The 23,426-nt window shown below is 39.1% G+C and overlaps 1 protein-coding gene across 1 annotated transcript in view; it reads right to left on the bottom strand.

Moving 5' to 3' along the window:
* grid2 (glutamate receptor, ionotropic, delta 2) overlaps window positions 1-23,426 on the bottom strand; it is a 744,839-nt gene that overhangs the window by 61,646 nt on the left and 659,767 nt on the right. Inside the window, exons 12-13 of the mRNA XM_062998321.1 lie at window positions 17,692-17,830; window positions 10,108-10,303 (exon numbers count right to left, since the gene is read on the bottom strand). Coding sequence (XP_062854391.1) covers window positions 10,108-10,303; window positions 17,692-17,830 — 335 coding nt within the window. The remainder of the gene's footprint in view (window positions 1-10,107; window positions 10,304-17,691; window positions 17,831-23,426) is intronic.

Raw genomic sequence — 23,426 nt, 5'->3', positions numbered from 1 at the left:
TGCCCGTACTACAGTGGATTTGCACATAAGGCTCCTTCACTTCTGCACAGGCATCTTAGGCTGCTAACCAGGGTCCTTGTACAGCTTTTAAAGACACCCGCCAATCTTGTTAGTCTGGTCTTTTCCCACCCAAGGTAGCAGAGCTGAGATTGGAACCAGGGTGTTCAGAATCCCAGCACTGGTGTGCTAGCAGAATGTCCCATTGTGTGTCAAACTGTTTTTTTTTTTATTTTGGCAACTCTGTAATTATGTCAAGGGCCAAACTGAGTCCACTTTTCGTATTGCCATTGGTAAGGCTTTGTTTAAATAAAGATAAATGTGAAAGAGTTTCAGCTGGGCTTGCAGGTCTTGGCATGCTAGCAGTTGCAGTGCATCCTGTGACCTGTAGCATCAACGATGTGGGTCCTATATACTGGCGGGCCAGATATAATTGTACCTGGGGCTGGATGTGGCCTGCGGGCCTTAAGTTTGACATGTCTGATTTACAGTAACAGGCCACAGAAAGAATTCAGCATACCCAATACACCTACTAACATCTTTTTGAGAGGTGACGCTGGGAAAACATGCCAAGAGCTGTCCGGAAACAAGATCCCCTGCTGAGCCACTGTGTCATCCATTTGTATTATTTATAGGTCTTCATTTTATGCAAATTTTGATTCCTGTAGCTTTAAAAAGACTCAAATGTGACTTTCTATGACGATGCCAAGTCTTGTGTGATTGCTTAAATTAGTTTATTTAATTATAATGTTAATTTGGAGTTGTTTTGGGGTCAGGGAAGAAATGCAAGTTAAATTAAATGCAATTATTAATTAACTTGCTTTCTTTTTTATTAACAAAAACAAAAAATAATAAAAAAAGTTAATAAAAGACCTGAATTTGAACACAGGTATCAAACATCAATAATCCTTGTAATGATGGCTTCCCGGCATGATGCTCACACCCCTACTGGAACTAACTCGAACCCTTGTGAGAGGCGCTCAGTCGATTATTGTAATGTCTCCCACGGCACCACACCAGTTTCCATATCTCAGTGTGACAACAAGCTAATGAGCTAACTGAGGACAGGCTGATAAATTTGTGTTGGTGTAATGAAAGGAAGAGCGAAGCCAGTTGTGTACTGAACATTTGCTCTAATCAAAGAAACACAGAAATAGAATAAGAACATTAGTTCATATTTGTTTGGGTAATTAGGGCTTGTGAAATCATTTGTTTATGAAAACGATTGTGATTTTTTAAAATATATGAATAGCTGTCTTATATAGACGTATATTTCATGGCCAAATGTCTAGACACCGGATTGCTGCTTAGATACGCCTTTGTTTCTCTGCTCTTTGATCTCTGTTGTAGGACATTTTGTCATTTAAGGCTGCCATTTTTTCCCCTACTCAGCCAGTGTTTCATTCAATTCAATAAGGTTGAGGTCAGAGCTATATGTAGGCCAGTAATACTTTTCTACACCTATCTATATAAAACATATAATTGGAATAATAACATCTGAGGTTTTCTGTCTATTTTAATACCTTTGCATATAATTTAAAGATTGATAAACCCTAATAAGTGTATATTCCTTTACTTGAACTAAATAACCATGAATGAAAGACTTTCAAGAAGCAAACTTTTTGAAGTTTGCTTCTTGTTTAAATGCCATTTATAACTCCAGATGAATTACTTCTACTGCACCAATCATCCAGTCCAATCAGGGACTCTTGGCATTAAGCATGGTGAGCTTAGGCTTGTGTGCAACAGCATGGTCATAGAAAACCCATCCATGTATTTCCTGATGGACAGTTTGTAAACTTTGTATTAAGTGCTCCAAGCGAGGGCAGACATTTTCCTGTAATATTCACATTTGTACTTGTTTAGGTGGCCTACTGCTTCTTCTGCATCAGTTGTCACTTTTTGATGTTTTCATCTCACAGTAACAGCATCTACAGTTGAGAAAGCCAGATCTAGCAGGGGAGAAATTTAATATCCTGATTTGCTTGAAAGGCGGCCTTCTTTGACAGTGCCATATAATTACTAAGTCTATGGCAGGGGTGTCCAAACTTTTCTTGTTGCGGGCCAGATTGAATAAAAAATATGCAAACATGGCGACACAGACTCTTTTGTAATAAAACAAATAAAAATATAATAGACCTACTTGATTACTAACAATTACACTTTTTATTTGAGTGACTAAATATCTATCATTGACAGTGTTATGTAAACTACGATTTTGCCGATTTAACTCACCAGTTTATAATCCTAATAGGAAATATGTTTACTTATTAAAATTAAATGTACACTTCCCGCTTAACTCAATAAAAAATATATATATATTTCCCAACACAATGGGAATCTTCTGCATTCGCTCTGCATATGTGTAACATTTTTTTGAGTTGGAGGAAGGAGAATTGGGAGCGTTCTAGATTTGTTTTATGCTATATCAACACCCTGAGTTCAAACAGTTCAAGCAGTTTTTAAAAACCTGCTTAATAGTGGACCAACTTCAAAAAATTAACAAAAAAAGTGTTAATAGGCCGCAAATTGTCCGTGGGCCATAGTTTGGGCATCCCTGGTCTATAGAGACTGTGTGGATGTAATGTATATGGAAAGCACTTGTTCCACAAACAAATACTGACAGAAACCAAGTCATAATTATTCCACTTTGTAAGTCCAACAGTCATTTAATATAATATAATATAATATAATATAATATATAATAAGTGATTTGCATCTTAGGTATATATTTATATTTGTATACCTTTGCATATAATTTAAAGATTAATAAAGCCAAATAAGTAAGAAACTGATGCTTTGTTCTCTTTATCTGAGATGCTGGTAAGAGAGCATGTAATATGCATATTCTGGCAACACAATCAATTTAGTTAAGAAACTGCAAAACAATCAAAATTTGTACATCAAAGACAAAATGATACTTTCAATGAGGATAAAAAGGTACTTATTGCTGTTTTATTCAAGGTCAAAAGCTGGAGCATGAAAGCCTGCTGGGAGATTGAGGAAGAGCGAGGGCGAAAACAGAGACCTGTTTATTCATGGGACTACAAAGACATCACCTTGGCATACAATATTTATTAAAACATCTACTAGAAGTGAAAGTGCTCAACTATTTAGCAAACACCATCGCCAGCTGCTAGTGCTTTTGCATCTATCTGTCTGTCTGTCCATCCATCCATCCAGCCATCCAGCCATCCATCCATCCATCCATCCGTCCATCCGTCCATCCATCCGTCCATCCATCCGTCCATCCGTTGTAAAAATTTGCAATTTCCTTTGGTGTAGGAAAGCCACAGACAAGCTCATGCATTGACATGTATGAAGTCAATAACTAGCCATTGGTAAATGTTTACAAAGTATATCAATATACAATACTTTGGGGCACCCCCTAAATCACAGTGGAAGTGAATGACTTATAAGCACCAATACAGCACTGGAACTAGTCAAGGCCTAAACCTTGTCTGGAAAAAAGTATATTATGATTAATCATGTTAAAAGCTGAAGTAAGACTTGAAACATGAAGATATCAATAAATCCAGCATCTGTAGAAAGATCTGTCTTTAAAAACAAGCAGTCTACTGTGCATGTTCCAGACTTCAAACCTATTAGATATGTTTAAAATAGAAAGAACAAAGTTTATGAAACTGAAAATAAGGTCTGGAGAGAGTTGGAAAAGAGCTGCATCAACTGACTTTCTATTTCAAAAGGAGAAGAGACAGTTGTTTTCTCAAGAGGTTTGACGGCAGCTGTCCGAAGACCGAAGACAACATTCATTCAATCAGCTTGTGGTAAGTGAAGCCAACGTGGCTTTAATAAATAATTATATCCCGCTGAAGATAGTCCAGACTCAAAGCCATGTCCAGACTCTTTCGGATTATCAGTTTATTTAACAGAGATGCCTTAATAGTAACTGAGTGTTGAAAAGTCCTGTTTTGAGTGGGTGCACAATAGAATAGGGCTGCCACTTTTTTATTGATTAATCTATAGACTATTTTATCGATTAGTTGATTAATCTAAACGATTAATTTTCCTCCAAAAATTTACTTCAGAATCTCATTTACGCTTCTTTTATTTTAACAACAAACTGTACGGCATAATAATATGGCACAAAACTAAATGTAAACAGGGTTTATGTCCACATTCTCAAGTGCTCCATATTAAACAAAGTGTAACATGTGTTTATGGCATTTTGTACACAAAGCAAAGTGCTTAAACTTATAGCAGAAATAAAACAGTTAGAGGTAGGCACGTCTCATTAAGTCCAGCGTACAGTAACGACAGAATGAGCCCAGATTCTAACCTACACATTCACTCAAAACTTACTTCAAATTCTAAGCGATGTAAACAAAGTGGTAAGCGTTTCACATGAGAAGCTTTTTGCACTTTGATTGCCACGGCAACCGCAAAAATTGCATCACAGTGCGCGGCGGTCTAACTGAACTCGCTAAGAAATACGGTCATCCAAGATCTCTGCGATTAAGAAGCTTAATGAAACAATACAGAAGTAAAAGTTTTGCCGCATCTCATGCACCCTAACTGAACTCGCTAAGGCAGTGGTTCTCAAACTGTGGTACGCGAAGCAGCATGAAGTGGTACGCCAGATAATCTTGGAAAAGTAATTACATCAGAATCAGAATCAGAATCAGAATCAGAATCTTTTTATTCGCCAAGTAGCAGATGTACAAGGAATTTCTTTATGCACCGAAAAAATAAATAATTTAACAATTATAAATAAAAAAAATTATATGAAACAAAATGTGTAAATTACTAATAAAATCTGTTTCAAAGTTCTTATAATTCTGTTTTAATAAAATCAGTTTAATTAAAACAAATTGTATTAAAACATGTGTTTTTATGTGTTATTACAAATATTCGGGGCTACGCAGCCACCGTACTTCATTACGTCTATACTTCACGTTCATAAAGTTATCAGTAGGTCTCTCGATTTTTGTCAGAGCCAGATCTGCGTTTGAATCTCACTGATCTCATTCCTGACATCACAAGGCTGCTCCGCTAAACAGGCGCACTCACTGAAATGGTCAGTGGTAACTGCATATATACTAGTGATGAGTCGTTTGTGAACGATCCGATTCTATTGAACGGATCTTTGAAATGAACGAAAGGAACCGAGTCTTTTATTTCTGCGCAGTTCTTATCGGCTGTAATCCACCCATTCAGCTTCGCATCAGTAGAGGGAATTAATCGTAACTCGTAATGAGAGCTGTTTATTATCGATATTCAAATCCGAAAACACTTTCAGTATCGCGGAGAGCGAGCGAGACACACACTCACACACACACACAGCGAGAGAGAGAGAGAGAGAGCTAGTAGTATAATGACAAATAATTGAGAAATAAACTATAAACTTGTTTAATTGTGTTAAATCTGGTTATTTCATTGTGCTTATGTTTTAAAGCAGAAACAAACACAGTGACATCTCTGTACAAAAGAGGATTTTTCAGAAACTTAATGCAATGCAACCACAGTATGTCTTTTCCCTGTAGTTTTTTTTTCCTTTTAAAATAAATCTTTTTTTTTTTTCATTTAAATGTTGTTTGAATTAGGCCTACATTTAAGGCAACGTAGCAAAATTTGATATTAATATCGGGGGTGTCTTTTTTTTTTGCCATTTTTTTGAACGACTCTTTAAAAGGAACCGAGCCAAAAGATCCGATTCCCTTCAAGAAGCCATAATTCCCATCACTAATATATACACACACACACCTAATTAATGTGTGCCATATGTGGTTCTGTGATGAGAAACATAGGTGGTACTTGGAAGTTTTGTAATACTTTATATATACAGTATATATATATATATATATATATATATATATATATATATACATACATACATACATACATACATACATACATACATACATACATATATACACACTGATATACACACTGATCATTAAAATATTAAAACCACCTCCTTGTTTCTACACTCATTATCCATTTTATCTGCTACAATTTGAAGTTCTACAGTATATATATATGCATTGTGTTGCCTGGGTCACATGTGGACACACCATCGTAATGAATGAGTTTAGGTGTTTCAGCTACACCAATTGTTAACAGACGCAATTATGCCTTCATTCTTTTATTGTCTGTTTTACCACCGCTTTATCCTGGTCAGGGCCACGATGGGTCTGATTCATAGGGCAAAAGGCAGAAAACACACTGCACACCCTGTACGCCACTCCGATTAACCTGACTGCATGTCTTTGGACTTGTGGGAGGAAACCAGAGCACCTGAAGGAAGACCAAAAAGACACAAAGAGAACATACAAACTCCACACTGAAAGGACCTTGGCTGTCCAGCCAAAGAATTAAACCAAGGACTATCCTACTGTGAGGTGACGGTGCTACCCACTGCGCTCTGTGCCGCCACAAATGCAATTACACAAAATTAATTACAAAGCAAGATCTATAAAGACATGGTTGAACAAATTTGGTGTGGAAGAACTTCCTCTGCCTAATCTTATTCCCTCTAAATTAAATGCCACCTTTAAAATGTTAATTGCCAACCAGACCTATTTGCCCAACATTAGTGCCTGTCCTTACAAATGCTCTTTGGTCTAAATGGCAGAAATTCCCACAAACACTTCAAAAATCTTGAGGAAAGCACATGGTTTTGGTATGGTATCCAACAAGATCACAATCAGTGTCCACATACTTTTGGCCATCCGGAGCAGTAGTCCATACAGAGGTAATATGAAACTCATTTAATTCAAATCTCACGAGGTCAAGATATAAAACATAAGCTTTCATATTTTACTCCCTATTTTATTGGCACTTTTGAACTGAGCTCGATTTTTTCGAGATGAAAACAATCTGGGAGGAAAACTAATTTAGGTTTACAAACAAAGCAATAAGCTGCAACATAATGGCATGTAATTGACTGGGGATTTTTCGCTCCAAATCACTCATAACATCTCAGTCAGGCTACATTAGCACGTTTTTCCTTTAATGTGGTTCCAAAAACATCAAAACAGCATTTATGGGCATTTATAATGCACAGGTTACTCTAAAATACATTCATTCATCTACATCACTGCTTTATTCTGGTCAGGGATGACAGGTCACCACAAAGAATAAACAACTTTTTACCTTATTCACCCACATTTATGCCTAGGGTCAATTTGGATGAGTCAATTCACCTAATAGCATCATGAGGTGAGAGGACAATTATATCAAACCTAAACACAGAGAGTGCTTGGAGCTGAGGATTAAACCGGGCTCTGGATATGTGCAGCAATCATTTTAGTAGCTGTACCACTGTTCCCACTGTTCAACCTTACTTAAATATTGAATAATTAAACAAACTATAATAATAATACAGTTACAAACTGTTACTTGGTAGTTAGTAGTTTTCAGTCAGGGTCATGTGATTGATTGATCATGAATGGGAGCCACTGGAGTCGCTGTATTCTTACATTCTCGGCATTTAGCAGACGCTTTTATCCAAAGCGACTTACAGTACAGTGGCAGTATACAGACAAAGCAATTGTGGGTTAAGGACCTTGCTCAAGTGCCCAACAACAGCAACCTGGCAGTGATGGGACTTGAACCAGCGACCTCCTGATTACTAGTCCAGTACCCTAATCACTAGGCTACAACACCCCTGAAGTGGCGGATTAGCATGATTCAATGTATGGAGGGGAGATTGGGGGGTCTGACCCTCCTAATTAAGACTTGGACCCGCCAAAAAGAAATAAAAACAAAAATCAGGCCCAGGTGGCGCAGCAAGATATTCTGCTAGCACAACAACAGCGCCGAGATTCTGAACTCCTTGGTTCGAAACTCGGTGTTGCCACTGGACAGCTGGGCGCCATCTAGCGGGCATAACTGGCTGTGCCTGCAGCAGACACGTCTGCTAGGGTGGAATGACCAGACCTATGTAGGTGGGGTCTTCAAAGGCTGTGTAAGGACCCTGATTGACAAATAGAGAGGCACCTGTGCAGAATGTATGGGTGTAAAAGGGTTCCACAAAGGGCTGCACGCGGGTCAGAGGAGGCATGAGCAGCAATATACCCACCTTGACTGCAATCAGGGATCCCCCAGCAGCGGAAGACAAATTGACTACGCTAAATTGGGAGAAAATGCATAAATAGGAATAGAACTGTAATAATAATACAGTTACAAACTGTTAGTTTTCAGTCAGGGTCATGTAATTGATCATAAATGGGAGCCACTGGAGTCGCTGTAAATACAGTAGTAAACTAGAAGTATTCTGAAGTGGAGGATCAGCATGGCTTAACTAATGGAGGGGAGATTGGGGGGTCTGATGCTACTCATTAAGTCCTGGATCCCCCAAAAAGAAATAAAAACAAAAAATCAGGAGGGTTAAAACATTGGGTATATCCTTTTTGACTGTAATTGTAAATATTATCATATATTTCCCATATTTATGCCTGGAAGAATATATGAAGAATATATGATTTCAGACACCCCTATAGTTGACCATACCATTAGTTGCCTTGTCTGTCTGCTTTTACTCCTATTATTACTCCTATCTGGAACCTTAATGAGGGTGCAACCCTCATTAAGGTATCAGAGAAGGCACTGTGTGTTAAGATAAGCTAGCTATCTAGCTTGTTTAATGTACTTTAATACACTGCCTAAGGTGCAGCTATATGCAAACCTCTGCTATCTGGCAAAAGCCCAGGCCATTTTAAGACTGAAATTGGCACATTTAAATCCCAGAGTGACCAAAACTGGAGCATTAGTGAAATCAGTTTTTATTCATTAGCATTGAACAGTTATTTCAAGACCTTAAATGCACACTGTAGTTCAACACTTTCTTTGGTCTTATTTGGCTTATGCCTGGACGTACACTGATCAGCCATAACATTAAAACCACCTCCTTGTTTCTACACTTACTGTCCATTTTATCAGCACGACTTACCATATAGGAGCACTTTATAGTTCTACAATTACTGACTGTAGTCCATCTCTTTCTCTACATACCTTTTTAATCTGCTTTCACCCTGTTCTTCAATGGTCAGGACCCCCACAGGACCAACACAGAGCAGGTATTATTTAGGTGGTGGGTGATTCTCAGCACTGCAGAGACACTGACATGGTGGTGGTGTGTTAGAGTGTGTTGTGCTGGTATGAGTGGATCAGACACAGCAGCGCTGCTGGACTTTTTAAATACCATGTCCACTCACTGTCCACTCTATTAGACACTCCTACCTAGTTGGTCCACCTTGTGGACGTAAAGTCAGAGACGATCGCTCATCTGTTGCTGCTGTTTGAGTTGGTCATCTTTTAGACCTGGTCACAGGACGCTGCCCACGGGGTGCTGTTGGCTGGATATTTTTGGTTGGTGGACTATTCTCAGTCCAGCAGTGACAGTGAGGTGTTTAAAAACTCCATCAGCGCTGCTGTGTCTGATCCACTCATACCAGCACAACACACACTAACACACCACCACCATGTCAGTGTCACTGCAGTGCTGAGAAAAACCCACCACCCAAATAATACCTGCTCTGTAGCGGTCCTGTGGGGGTTCTTACTATTGACGAACAGCATGAAACGGGGCTAACAAAGCATGCAGTGAAACATATGGACTACAGTCAGTAATTGTAGAACTACAAAATGCTCCTATATGGTAAATGGAGCTGATAAAATGGACAGTGAGTGTAGAAACAAGGAGGTGGTTTTAATGTTATGGCTGATCGGTGTATATTCTTACTATCCCTACTCACTGAGCTAAATGGATATTTAATATTAGCCTAGCCGCCTAACAGCTGCTGACTGTTACAGTATAAATACTAACTGTTACTGAACCAAAAATAAATAAATAGAAAAGCATATTTCAACTGCTGCACTCAGCACTTTACTGACTCAGTGCTGACTCACACCATAACTCAGACCAGACACTCATCTAAAGTTTACAGGTATGTGTGTGTGTGTGTGTGTGTGTGTGTGTGTGTGTGTGTGTGTGTGTGTGTGACAGAAATGTGTGTTTTTATTCCACTGTAAAATGTCACTTACTGTGCACTGTGAGCTACTGTGACCAAAAACAAATACCCTGTATGTGTGAGCACACTTTACTACTAAAGCCTGATTCTGACACATGCGTATGGTTTACTGTACCTTACGGATGCCCTCCTTCGAATCCTCCACGTTGTTATCCGCTCCTCCTGTACGGTTGATCATCCGCCACATCTGTGAGTACAGTGGGTCTCGCTCGAAAGGATTCATTCCTTTACTGCGCAACTGGTCATACACAGCTGAGTCCAGTACGGTGCCATAGGGCAGCTCGGTTTGTCTCGAAAGGTCCTGCAGAGACCTGTAGAAGCAACACATGCCATTAGAATCAAACTGAGCTCAACTAAATTTATTTATTTATTAGGATTTTAACGTCATGTTTTACACTATGGTTACATTCATGACAGGAACTGTAGTTACTCATTACACAAGATTCATCACTACAAGTCTTTAATGTCAAACACAGTCATAGACAAATTTGTATCTCCAATTAACCTCACTTGCAGGTCTTTGGACTGTGGGAGGAAACCGGAGCTCCCAGGGGAAACCCCCGCAGACACAGGGAGAACATGCAAACTCCACACAGAAAGGACCCAGATTGTGCCATCTGGGAATCAAACCCAGGACTTTCTTGCTTTGAGGTGACAGTGCTACCCACTGAGCCAGTGTGCTGCCCTGTACTAAATATTATTAAATTTAAATAATTTCTTAAGGGTAAGTTTTTTTATATATATATTTTGTTTATGCATTTTCTTCTCTTTTTTCTCCCCTTTTTTTTAGCGCATCCAATTGCCCGATTGCGTCATACTTCCTCTCCACCAATGCCGATCCCCACTCTGATTGAGGAGAACAAAGCTAACCCACACCCCCTCCGACAAGTGGACAGCAGCCATATGCATTTTGTCACCTACACTTTGACGAATGCAGTGCAGCTTAGCACTGTGTATGGAGAGACACACCCTGACAGCACTATTTTCTCATCTCTGTGCAGGCGCCATTAATCAGCCATAATTGCATTAGTTATGAGAGAGAGACCCTATCCGGCTTAATCCCACCCCTATCTGAACAATAGGCCAATCGTTGTTCATGTGGTCGCTCAAAGCTCGATACGAACCTGGGAATCAAACCCAGGACCTTCTTCTTGTGAGACGACAGTGCTACCAACTAAGTCACTGTGCCGCCTGCTAACTGATTTAAAGCCAAAGACAAGTGGCAAGCTTGACTTTTTAGCAGTACATATTTGCTAGTTAGCCAATCTGCATTTTTAGGATGGCAGAAGGACATGTTAGGGATTTTTGAACTGCATATTCAAGAATCATCACTCCTGGTGATATAATGAGGGTAAAAATTTTCCTAGGCCATTTTTATTAGTTTTTAATGGTTTCCTGCATAGACACGGTTCTATATAAACACAGCCATTTTGCACACACCCACACCATTCACACAATACATTTACAATAAATTACATTGTCACACATTATGTCTTTTATATTACAGTTTTCATAGACCTTCACATTAATATGGCCTCTAGTTAAAAGCTGGCAAATATATAGCTGACTCCCACTCCCTGAGAGCAATATTTAAATATAAAAAAGACATGTAATATATATGTTCACAGTACCATCTGTACCTTTTGGATTAGTACCACATGATAATTTGATTATAAAAGTGTGATATACAACAAACACGATTTACATTAATAAGTAGTATTTAACCACAGTATAATAACTTATTGTTAAGATCTTCCCAGGGTAGCAGGGTTGAGCATGTGCTCGTTCTCATTAGATTTTTGAGTCGTACTCTGCTACAGGACTATATGAGTAGGTTGGTACTTTATGGATTTTTCCACAAAGCTGAGCCGGCTTTGAATTTATTAAATATTATTACATCAGACAGCTGTCATCTTCTGAACATCCTCCCGCAGTACTTAAATCCACTGGTCTTTTAAGCTTTAATGAACTCCAGGCACAAATGTTAATATTTTATTGCTTAAAGATTATTCTCCACACGTAAATCTCCCTAATACTTAATGATAACGTGTCATTTGACAAAAATGTCCATAAAATGAATATAAATCAGCTGCTGTGTTATAATACAGTACATTACAAAAGGGAAAGGTCAGCTGATCATAGGTCTTAGAATATTTTAAAAGAACTGTTATTTTAAGGCAGGGTGGAAATATGAGTGGAAATAAATTCACCTGAGGTTAGTGAAACCTCACAGTGGTAAGAACGAAAAATTCCATTAATCCACTGCAATTACAGAAATACACTGCCTGGCCAAAAAAAAAGGTCACCACCTGGATTTAACTAAGCAAATAGGTAAGAGCCTCCCATTGGATAATTACTGCATGGGTGATTATGTTTCAGCTGGCAACAAGTTATTTAACTCTAACTGATGCAGTGAGTAGCTTCTCATTTGTTAAACGACCGTGTCGAAAGACACATCCTGTGGTCGTGGAAAAGATGTTCATCTGTTTCAGAAGGGTCAAATTATTGGCATGCATCAAGCAGAGAAAACATCTATGGAGAAGCTGAAACTACTAAAATCGGGTTAAGAACTGTCCAACGCATTATTAAAAAGTGGAAGGACAGTGAGGAAACATCTTCTTCCAGGAAGGAATGTGGTCGGAAAAAAATCTTGAATGATTGTGATTGGCTATCACTTAAACGTTTGGTGAAATCAAATAGAACTCAGGGAGATGTTTAATAGTGAAAGTAAGAGCATTTCCACACGCACAATGAGAAGGGAATGCAAGGGATTGGGACTAAACAGCTGTGTAGCCTTAAAAAAAACCACTTGTCAGTGAGGCTAACCGGCAAAAACGGCTTCAATTTGCTAGGGAGCATAAAGATTGGACTCTGGAGCAATGGAAGAAGGTCATGTGGTCTGATGAGTCCAGATTTACCCTGTTCCAGAGTGATGGGCGCATCAGGGTAAGAAGAGAGGTGGCTGAAGTGATGCACCCATTATGCCTAGTGCCTACCCTACAAGCCTGTGGGGGCAGTGCTATGATCTGGGGTTGCTGCAGTTGGTCAGGTCTAGGTTCAGCAACGTTATGTGCCCAAAGAATGAGGTCAGCTGACTACCTGAATATACTGAACGACCAGGTTATTCCATCAATGGATTTTTTCTTCCCTGATGGCACGGGCATATTCCAAGATCACAATGCCAGGATTCATCGGGCTCAAATTGTAAAAGAGCGGTTCAGGGAGCATGAGACATCATTTTCACACATGTATTGGCCACCACAGAGTCCAGACCTGAACCTCATTGAGAATCTTTGGGATGTGCTGGAGAAGACTTTGCGCAGTGGTCCAAATCTCCCATCATCAATACAAGATCTTGGGGAAAAATGAATGCAACTCTGGACAGAAATAAATGTTGTGACATTGCAGAAGCTTGTGGAAACGATGCCACAGCGAATGCGTGCCGTAATCAAAGCTAAAGGCGGTCCAACCAAATATTAGAGTGTGTGACCTTTTTTATGGCCAGGCAGTGTATTTTGTTGTGTATATGTCAGAAATTGCATGATGGTTATTTATTAATGTTTTAAGGTCATGATTTACACTTTGGTTACATTCATGACGGTACATGTAACTACAGGTTACACATGATTTATCTGTTCAATATCAGACACCATCACAGGCAATTTTGTATCTCCAGTTAACCTAAGTTATATGTTTTGGACTGTCGTAGGGAACCGTATAATCAGACAGCTCAAAAATTTAATTATCATGAGTTTCTGAGCTTATAAAATCTGGGATGATTAGCTGCATTTCGGTGTGGACATGTCAGAAGTGACAATATGGTTGTTTATTAGTGTTTAAAGGTCATATTTTTGTCCCAACTTTTTCTGATTTGGGGTTGTACTTTGGTTACATTCATGACAGGACAGGTAGTTACTGGTTACACAAGATTTATCTGTTCAAACACCATCACAGGCAATTTTATATCTTCACTCATACCAGCACAACACACACTAACACACCACCACCATGTCAGTGTCACTGCAGTGCTGAGAACGATCCACCACCTAAATAATACCTACTCTGTGGTGGTCCTGACCATTGAAGAACAGGGTGAAAGCAGGTTAAAAAAGCATGCAGAGAAACAGATGGACTACAGTCAGTAATTGTAGAACTACAAAGTGCTTCTGTATGGTAAGTGGAGCTGATAAAATGGACAGTGAGTGTAGAAACAAGGAGGTGGATTTAATGTTATGGCTGATCAGTGTAGTTAGTTATGTAACTAAAGCAACTTTATTTGAACTGTTTAGACTGTGACTGTTAATAAGCTCTATTGGTTGGGCCGACAGCTGCAGAGTCAATAAAAGCAATCCAGTCAGAGCACTGGTTCTTCACGCTCGAAATGCACTACAGCCTGTTTATTCTAAATTTAAGCTACTGCTTGTTGTAAATGATTAGGTCTGTGTGCCTTCGTTTTGTACATTTTTAGTACTTTAAAAGTGAGACATGAGTAATGCCAGACATAAACACTGCAGACCTATGGGAGTGGAGTTTAGGCTGTAATTAAGACTGCAATGACCCCAGCACTGTCTACAAATAAAAAGATAATGGATTTAAATGCATGAAAATCGTAATTAGCGCGATTGAAGTAGAACCAAGCGATTTTAGCACATACTCATTAATGACACACTAACACAAACTGAAATAAACTACGGGGAATAGAATCTGTGCTCGTTCTCTACTAACCCATTTTACCAAAGATGTTTAGTAGGATGAAAGATTGTACAAACACAATTACACCCTATCACTGCTAGGCATTGTGGAATCTAATTAGTCCAATAACCACCCTGGATAAGAGGACCTCACACACACAGAGAAATGAAAACAAGTGAAGTGATGCTCAGGCACTAAGCTCTGCTAGAGATGTGCATGCTTGTAATTCGATTCACTGTGTGTTTTTTGTGCCCTTCCTCGTGTTCCTGTATCTACTGTACAAGTGAGCTGTCATTCTGGCAGGTATTTGAATGTTGGGCCTTAATTGCACTGGATGATAAATTAAAGCAGGAATCTGAAATGCCCTGGGAAATCCCAGCACACGTACCCATACCTGCACATTTATCTTCAAGCTTTTATTAATATTCCAGGCAGCAATGTGAGATCGGCCAGAGCGGTATTCGGGTCTCATATGAATTTGGTTGCACAAAGCCTGCAGGTAAAGCCAGTGGTTTTATTCATGTTTGCATGTGTGTGCTTTACGAGGGATATATGCAATTACTAAAACCTGGCTTCCCTTCACGTTAGGAGAATAAAGCTACACTGGGGTGCTATATAAATTAAATAAATAAGTTTGTCAACTTGATAATACCAGCACTACATACAGCTCCAGAGACCAAAGTTAAAACATTGCTTTTGAATCCTGTCAGTGTGGAGCTTGCTGTGTTCCCCTAGTGTCCATATAGATTTGCCTTTGTTAATATTTATATCATTTCACAACACTCTAGTGCATAGATATATAGGTACTTTATATCGCTACTTTGTGTAAATAAGTGCCTGAGGTGTAATTCTATTCTTGCAAGCAGAATTCCCAAAATAAGCTTTGGACCTTGACCAGGATTAAGCAGTTTCAGAAGATGAATAAGTGAAAAAAAAAATGCAATCCCATATTAGAAAAAGTTGGGTCAGTATGGAAGATGCAAGTAATAATAATTTTGCCCATATTTTGTCCATGATTTTTATACAAAACAATGCAATTTGGTGGCAATCTGGTCCCGCTGTGGTTTACAAGATGTAATGTAACGCCTCCACAAGGGGGCATTCATGTACAAGTTTATTTTGTGTTGATTTGTCTGTTAAAATACATTTATTTAATTATTATTATTTTTCTCTGCGACCCAAGGTTTGAAAAACCCTTCACTAGGCTATGATGTACACCGACCAGGCATAACATTATGACCACTGACAAGTGAAGTGAATAACACTGATTGTCTCTTCATCACAGCACCTGTTAGTGGGTGGGATATATTAGGCAGCAAGTGAACATTTTATCCTCAAAGTTGATGTTAGAAGCAGAAAAAATGGACAAGCGTGAGGATTTGAGTGAGTTTGACAAGGGCCAAATTGTGATGGCTAGACGACTGGGTCAAAGCATCTCCAAAACTGCAGCTCTTGTTGGGTGTTCCCGGTCTGCAGTGGTCAGTATTTATCAAAAGTGGTCCAAGGAAGGAACAATGGTAAACCAGCGACAGGGTCATGGGCGGCCAGAGCTCATTGATGCACTTACAGGATGCCAACAAAGTGTAAAAGTGTATGTGCCTGTTAAAATACATTTATTTATTCATTATTATTTTTGTCTGCGACCCAGGGTTTGAAAAACCCTGCACCAGTCTACCACGGTCTCAGTGGACAGCGGCTGTATATTGACAAATAAAATGAATCCAACCAAACAAAGTACAACCAAACAAAATGTATTGGGTTCATACTGTCTGCAATGAAATAAGTCAAAGAAACTGTGAGAAACACTGTGTTTATTCCAACTTTTTTTGATCTGGGGTTGTACACAAGTCTACTAACTTCATGCATTTGTCCAGCTGCTCAAGCAAATGAGTGCTACATATTTACAACAGATTAAACCTCTTATTCCACTCAAGTGCAATGCATCTACACCGATCAGCCATAACACTAAAATCACCTCCTTGTTTCTACACACATTGTTCATTTTATCAGCTCCACTTACCATATAGAAGCACTTTGTAGTTCTACAATAACTGACTGTAGTCCATCTGTTTCTCTGCATGCTTTGTTAGCCCCATTTCATGCTGTTCTTCAATGATCAGGACCCCCACAGGACCACTACAGAGTAGGTATTATTTGGGTGGCGGGTCATTCTCAGCACTGCAGTGACACTGACATGGTGGTGGTGTGTTAGTGTGTGTTGTGCTGGTATGAGTGGATAAGACACAGCAGCACTGATGGAGATTTTAAACACCTCACTGTCACTGCTGAACTGAGAATAGTCCACCAACCAAAAATATCCAGCCAACAGCTTCCCAAGGGTAGCAGCCTATGACCACAGATGAAGGTCTAGAAGATGACCAACTCAAACAGCAGCAATAGATGAGCGATCGTCTCTGACTTTACACCTACAAGGTGGACCAACTAGGTAGGAGTGTTTAATAGAGTGGACAGTGAGTGGACACAGTATTTAAAAACTTTTGCAGTGCTGCTGTGTCTGATCCACTCATACTAGCACAACACACACTTACACACCACCATGTCAGTGTCACTGCAGTGCTGAGAATGATCCACCACCTAAATAATACCTGCTCTGTGGTGGTCTTGGGAGAGTCCTGACCATTGAAGAACAGGGTGAAAGCAGGAAAAAAAAAGCATGCAGAGAAATAGATGGACTTCTATATGGTAAGTGGAGCTGATAACAAGGAGGTGGTTTTATTGTTATGGCTGATCAGTGTATAGTACTGTTTGCAGTGCTGTGTGTAATTGTACATTGAAAAAAAAGAAACTTTTGAGGTCCCTTTAAGTCAAGAGCACAGAGAAAAATTGATATACGTTTGCTTGAGCTCAGACGACACCACTGTCTGAAAAAATTGAGGTGGGCGAAAAGGAACCGTGATCTGATTTTCCCTCTAATGCAAAAATGCAATAAAGGTTTCAGAGGTGAGTACAGGGCTGAGTTAATAATAACATTATTGCAGACACTTACTGGATGGAGTTCTCGATGCGAGAGATGGTGAGGAAGGCTGCCAGGTTAGCCGTGTAGGATGAAATTACAATCAAAGCGAAGAGCCACCAAACACCCATAATCATCCGTGTGGCGAGAGTGGTGTAAGGAACCTCTCCACCTGCCAAGAGAGGAAGATATTGTTCATTTATTGAAGGCATACTCAGTGACCGCAAAGGACCAAATTAACATTAGAACTACGCCACGAGGAACTAATAATAATACTGTGTATATATGTATGAGGGTTCTTCAGTGTTTCCGCACTTTTTTTTTTTAACTCTCTTTATTAAAAATGTCTGATCACAACTGAGATCACTTTTCTACATCATCACCTTCCTTTGTGATGCATTTTTCCCAGTGTCGTACCAGCTTTTTAATGCCATCAGCATAAAAATGTTTTTGGCTGAGCGTGTAGCCACTAAGTATGTAACGATACACTCTACCCACGATGCGATACGATTTACAATACTGGGTTCACGATACAATTTTTTCCCGATTTTTTTAAACAAAATGAAATTGAAGACAAATTATGACAAAGTTTCCTTTTATTATTTCTCTTTAAAATAAAAGAAATAAAATACTGTATTTGTGCTTATCTTTTATTTATCTAAATAATGAATGCCCTTTTATTTCTAAAGCAGGTACAAACTAGGGCTGGCTCAATACTACTTTTTTATGTCCAATACCGTTACCGCAAATTGAGTATCTGCCGATACCGATACCAATTCGATACCGTCATTTCTCCTCTCAAACAACTAAGCAGTAATAATACATGTCTCAATGCACCATGGTTAAACTAGCTATCTAAATAACAATGCTCAGACTGTGAAACAAATATTCTAAAGGATTAAATACAGAACTTACAACATCACACTTATGCAAAACTGCTGTTTTTATTTCAATCTTTACACACAGAACATTTAGCAGCATTTTTGGCTTGTTTAACAAAAGTGTCCACAATTGGAAGATGTGGATGTCAATCAAACGTGATGGACCAATTAGAATTTAAGAGTCGAGATTTTCTGTTAAAGTTCTGTCACGGTTTTAGATTACTAAAAACCAAAGCATGCTTATTAAAAAACCCTGCTGGATTTTGAAGAGGAAAACGGGAAACGGTGTTGTTTGTTTTATTTCATAAAACTAATGGATTAATTGTTGAGGATGTGAGAGATCTCCAAGCCGGGATAAGATAGGTTCTTTATCTCAGGTGAGCGATTTATCATTTTTAAAGAGATTTTTATTGTGTTTAAACAGTGTTTTAGATGTGGCAGTAGTAGATGATTTTTTAAAATGCTAAAACTTGAAGTAGATCAGTGTGTTTTAATTTCTGAATGGTTGTTGCAGACGAGTTGTAGATCAGTGGCACATGTTAAAGATGTCATCAAGCGTGAGTTGCAATAAACGGCGCTCTGTTGGAACGTATCTTCGTGTGTTATTTGTTTTACACACAAACAATGGCCTTATTTACATTAAGTGTTATTTACATTGTGTTATTTACATTAAGTGTTATTTACATTAAGCAACAGTATCAGATCGGATTACATGTTTTTTTCCTTCCGATATCCGATATCAGACCGATACCGAGTATCGGATCGGTGCCAGCCCTAGTACAAACTATGCCAAATAATGCTTATTGTGTAAAAAAACTCAAATGAAATTTTAAAACAAATCCAAAATTATATAAATAAAGAAAGAAATAAAGAAAGTATCCTCACATGAATAAATTTGGCCGGAAAATTCAGAACCTGGCAATTTTGTGAAGTACTGTCAACCAGGCGAGGTGAATAGGGCCAGTGCCCTCTGCTGTTTAAAGTGAATATTGATTCATCTTAAATGAATTACTGATTCGAATTGTGGCACATGTGCACAGATTTTAAACTGTCTTGTGGTGCATCATTACATCCCTAGTAGCCACTGATGCACCGCTGCTTTCACGTCATCATCACATGAAAATTGTCTTCCCTTTAAAGCTTCTTTGAGAGTCCATAAAGGTGAAAATCAGATTGCGCTAAATCTGGACTATAAGCTCTCTCTCAGTCTGTCAGACATGAACAATTACTACTCCTCCCACCCTCACCGTTTATAACCAAAATATAAAAGATCCCTCTTATATAGCTCAACAATAATAATAATAATAACAACAACAATATTATTGACAGATTATTCAATAATTATTTGAAAATGATGTTTTATAGATAAAAAACATTATGCAGTATTATGAGTATTATAATAATAATATTAATTGTAATAATGTGTAATACAGAGCAGGTATTATTTGGGTGGTGGATCATTCTCAGCACTGCAGTGACAATGACATGGTGGTGGTGTGTTAGTGTGTGTTGTGCTGGTATAAGTGGATCAGACACAGCAGCGCTGCTGAAGTTTTTAAATACTGTGTCCACTCACTGTCCACTCTATTAGACACTCCTACCTAGTTGGTCCACCTTGTAGGTGTAAAGTCAGAGACGCTGGCCACAGGGCGCTGTTGGCTGGATATATTTTTGGTTGGTGGACTATTCTCAGGCCAGCAGTGACAGTGAGGTGTTTAAAAACTCCATCAGCGCTGCTGTGTCTTATTCACTCATACTAGAACAACACACTAACACACCACCACCATGTCAGTGTTACTGCAGTGCTGAGAATGACCCACCACCCAAATAATACCTGCTCTGTGGTGGTCCTGTGGGAGCCCTGACCATTGAAGAACAGGGTGAAAGCAGGCTAACAAAGCATGCAGAGAAACAGATAGACTACAGTCAGTAATTGTAGAATTACAAAGTGCTTCTGTATGGTAAATGGAGCTGATAAAATGGACAGTGAGTGTAGAAACAAGGAGGTGGTCATCATGTTATGCCTGATCTTTCTTGTTTTATACTAACAAACAAAGGACTGTCAAGAAAGGGACTTAAGAACTTGACTGGGCGGCACCAACACCAACACACTTGTGGTTATATGAAAGCTAACAGCAGCAGAAGAGTAGAGGCTGTTATAGCAGCAAAGGGAAACCATCTTTACATGAATATTGATTGCTGTAATGTAATGTTCGAGCTCTAGGTTCACCTAATATTGGAATCTGTGCATCCCTAGCTGGTAATGACAAATGCACATGTCGGGAACTAGAACTGTATTCGCAGAAGCATATCGGTCTAAATTAAGAGCCTCCTCCAGCACTGCGGAGGACAGAAGCTGTTCAGGACTCCACTGATGGATGTACTCCATTTCAAGTGTTCTGCCGAACACCAAAGGTTAAGGTTAAAAATTAGCTCCATTCATCCTTGTGACTCAGAAATCATTAAAGGGTTTGGTGTAACACTTACCAGGAGATTTAATTCTGTTAGCAAATACTCAACAAGATATGTGAGACAGCTTTGTATGCCGAGGTCCACACAGATTAGCTGTCTATTAGAGGAATATTTCCTGTTGATATGCAATCATAAAGCGTTCTGCGGCCAGTGTTGTGTAAATTACTCAGTACTTGAGTATACTCCCTTTCTGAGCTACTCCTTTAGAGATGTAAAGTATCTTATATTATAAGTACTTATTTAACATAGCTAAACTTTCTGGACCAGTGTATGTGGACATCTGTTCTTATTATTGAGTTTAGTTGTTTTAGCTACACTCACTGCTAACAGGTATACAAAATCAGTTATATCAAATAAAATACACACTAATCAGCCATAACATTAAAACCACCTCCTTGTTTCTGCACTAATTGTTCATTTTATCAGCTCCACTTACCATACAGAAGCACTTTGTAGTTCTACAATTACTGACTGTAGTCCATCTATTTCTCTACATACTTTTTTAGCCTGCTTTCACCCTGTTCTTCAATGGTCAGGACCTCCACAGAGCAGGTATTATTTGGGTGGTGGATCATTCTCAGCACTGCAGTGACACTGACATGGTGGTGGTGTGTTAGTGTGTGTTGTGCTGGTATGAGTGGATCAGACACAGCAGCGCTGCTGGATTTAAATACCGTGTCCACTCACTGTCCACTCTATTAGACACTCCTACCTAGTTGGTCCACCTTGTAGATGTAAAGTCAGAGACGATCGTCCATCAGTGAGGTGTTTAAAATACCATACCAGCACAACACACACTAACACACCACCACCATGTCAGTGTCCCTGCAGTGCTGAGAATGATCCAACACCTAAATAATACCTACTCTGTAGAGGTCCTGGGAGAATCCCGACCATTGAAGAACAGCATGAAAGGGGGATAACAAAGCATGCAGAGAAACAGATGGACTACAGTCAGTAATTGTAGAACTACAAAGTGCTCCTACGTGGTAAGTGGAGCTGATAAAATGAACACTGAGTGTAGAAACAAAGAGGTGGTTTTAATGTTATGGCTGATCAGGGTATATATATATACGTATATATACAGTATATATATATATATATATATATATATATATACAGAAAGTTTTTACAGAAAGTTTTAAGGCACTTATAATAACGTAATAAATAATGACACTGATTTGATTACATTTGTAGAGTGAATAATAATGACTAGTGTTTGCCAATTTAAGAAAAAAATACATGATTGTAAAAGGTAATCAGTAATTAATTGTGGGTTAACTTTGATAATCTTAATCACAATTAGCAACAAATAATTTTGACAAGGCAGTTATGCAGTAATTTCGTTTGTTTTCTCAGTACATAACAAGGAAGGTGAGTATCTGTAACATTTCATTATTTCAGATTGCTTTGTGTGGGTGTTGTAGAGACCTAGGTTGAATCTTCATCACCTGTGACCATCGGTGAAGAGTTTTGCTCGTTCTCATAATGGCTAGGTTTTTCTTGGTATTCCAGTTTGTTCTAATAAGGGAGTAAGTGGATTGGTTTCTGTGTGGTAGTGTATATATATACAGTATATATGTGTGTGTGTGTACGTGTGTGTATATACACCGATCAGCCATAACATTAAAACCACCTCCTAGTTTCTACACACACTGTCTATTTTATCAGCTCCACTTACCATATAGAAGCACTTTGTAGTTCTACAATTACTGACTGTAGTCCATTTATTTCTCTACATACCTATTTAGCCTGCTTTCACCCTGTTCTTCAATGGTCAGGACCCCCACAGGACCACTACAGAGCAGGTATAATTTAGGTGGTGGATCATTCTCAGCACTGCAGTGACACTGACATGGTGGTGGTGTGTTAGTGTGTGTTGTGCGGTTATAAGTGGATAAGACACAGCAATGCTGATGGAGTTTTTAAACACCTCACTGTCACTGCTGGACTGAGAATAGTCCACCAACCAAAACTATCCAGCCAACAGCGCCCCGTGGGCAGCGTCTTGTAATCACTGATGAAGGTCTAGAAGATGACCAACTCAAACAGCAGCAACAGATGAGTGATCGTCTCTGACTTTACATCTACAAGGTGGACCAACTAGGTAGGAGTGTCTAATAGAGTGGACAGTGAGTGGACACGGTATTTAAATCCAGCAGCGCTGCTGTGTCTGATCCACTCATACCAGCACAACACACACTAACCATCATGTCATTGTCACTGCAGTGCTGAGAATGATCCACCACCTAAATAATACCTGCTCTGTGGTGGTCCTGTGGGGGTCCTGACCATTGAAGAACAGCATGAAAGGGGGCTAACAAAGCATGCAGAGAACAGATGGACTACAGTCAGTAATTGTAGAACTACAAAGTGCTTCTATATGGTAAGTAGAGCTGATAAAATGGACAGTGA

The sequence above is a fragment of the Trichomycterus rosablanca genome, chromosome 7, assembly GCF_030014385.1.
Source record: "Trichomycterus rosablanca isolate fTriRos1 chromosome 7, fTriRos1.hap1, whole genome shotgun sequence".
Taxonomy (NCBI): domain Eukaryota; kingdom Metazoa; phylum Chordata; class Actinopteri; order Siluriformes; family Trichomycteridae; genus Trichomycterus; species Trichomycterus rosablanca.
Note: the sequence above shows the minus strand (reverse complement) of the source record. Positions and strands in the feature narration are given on the sequence as shown.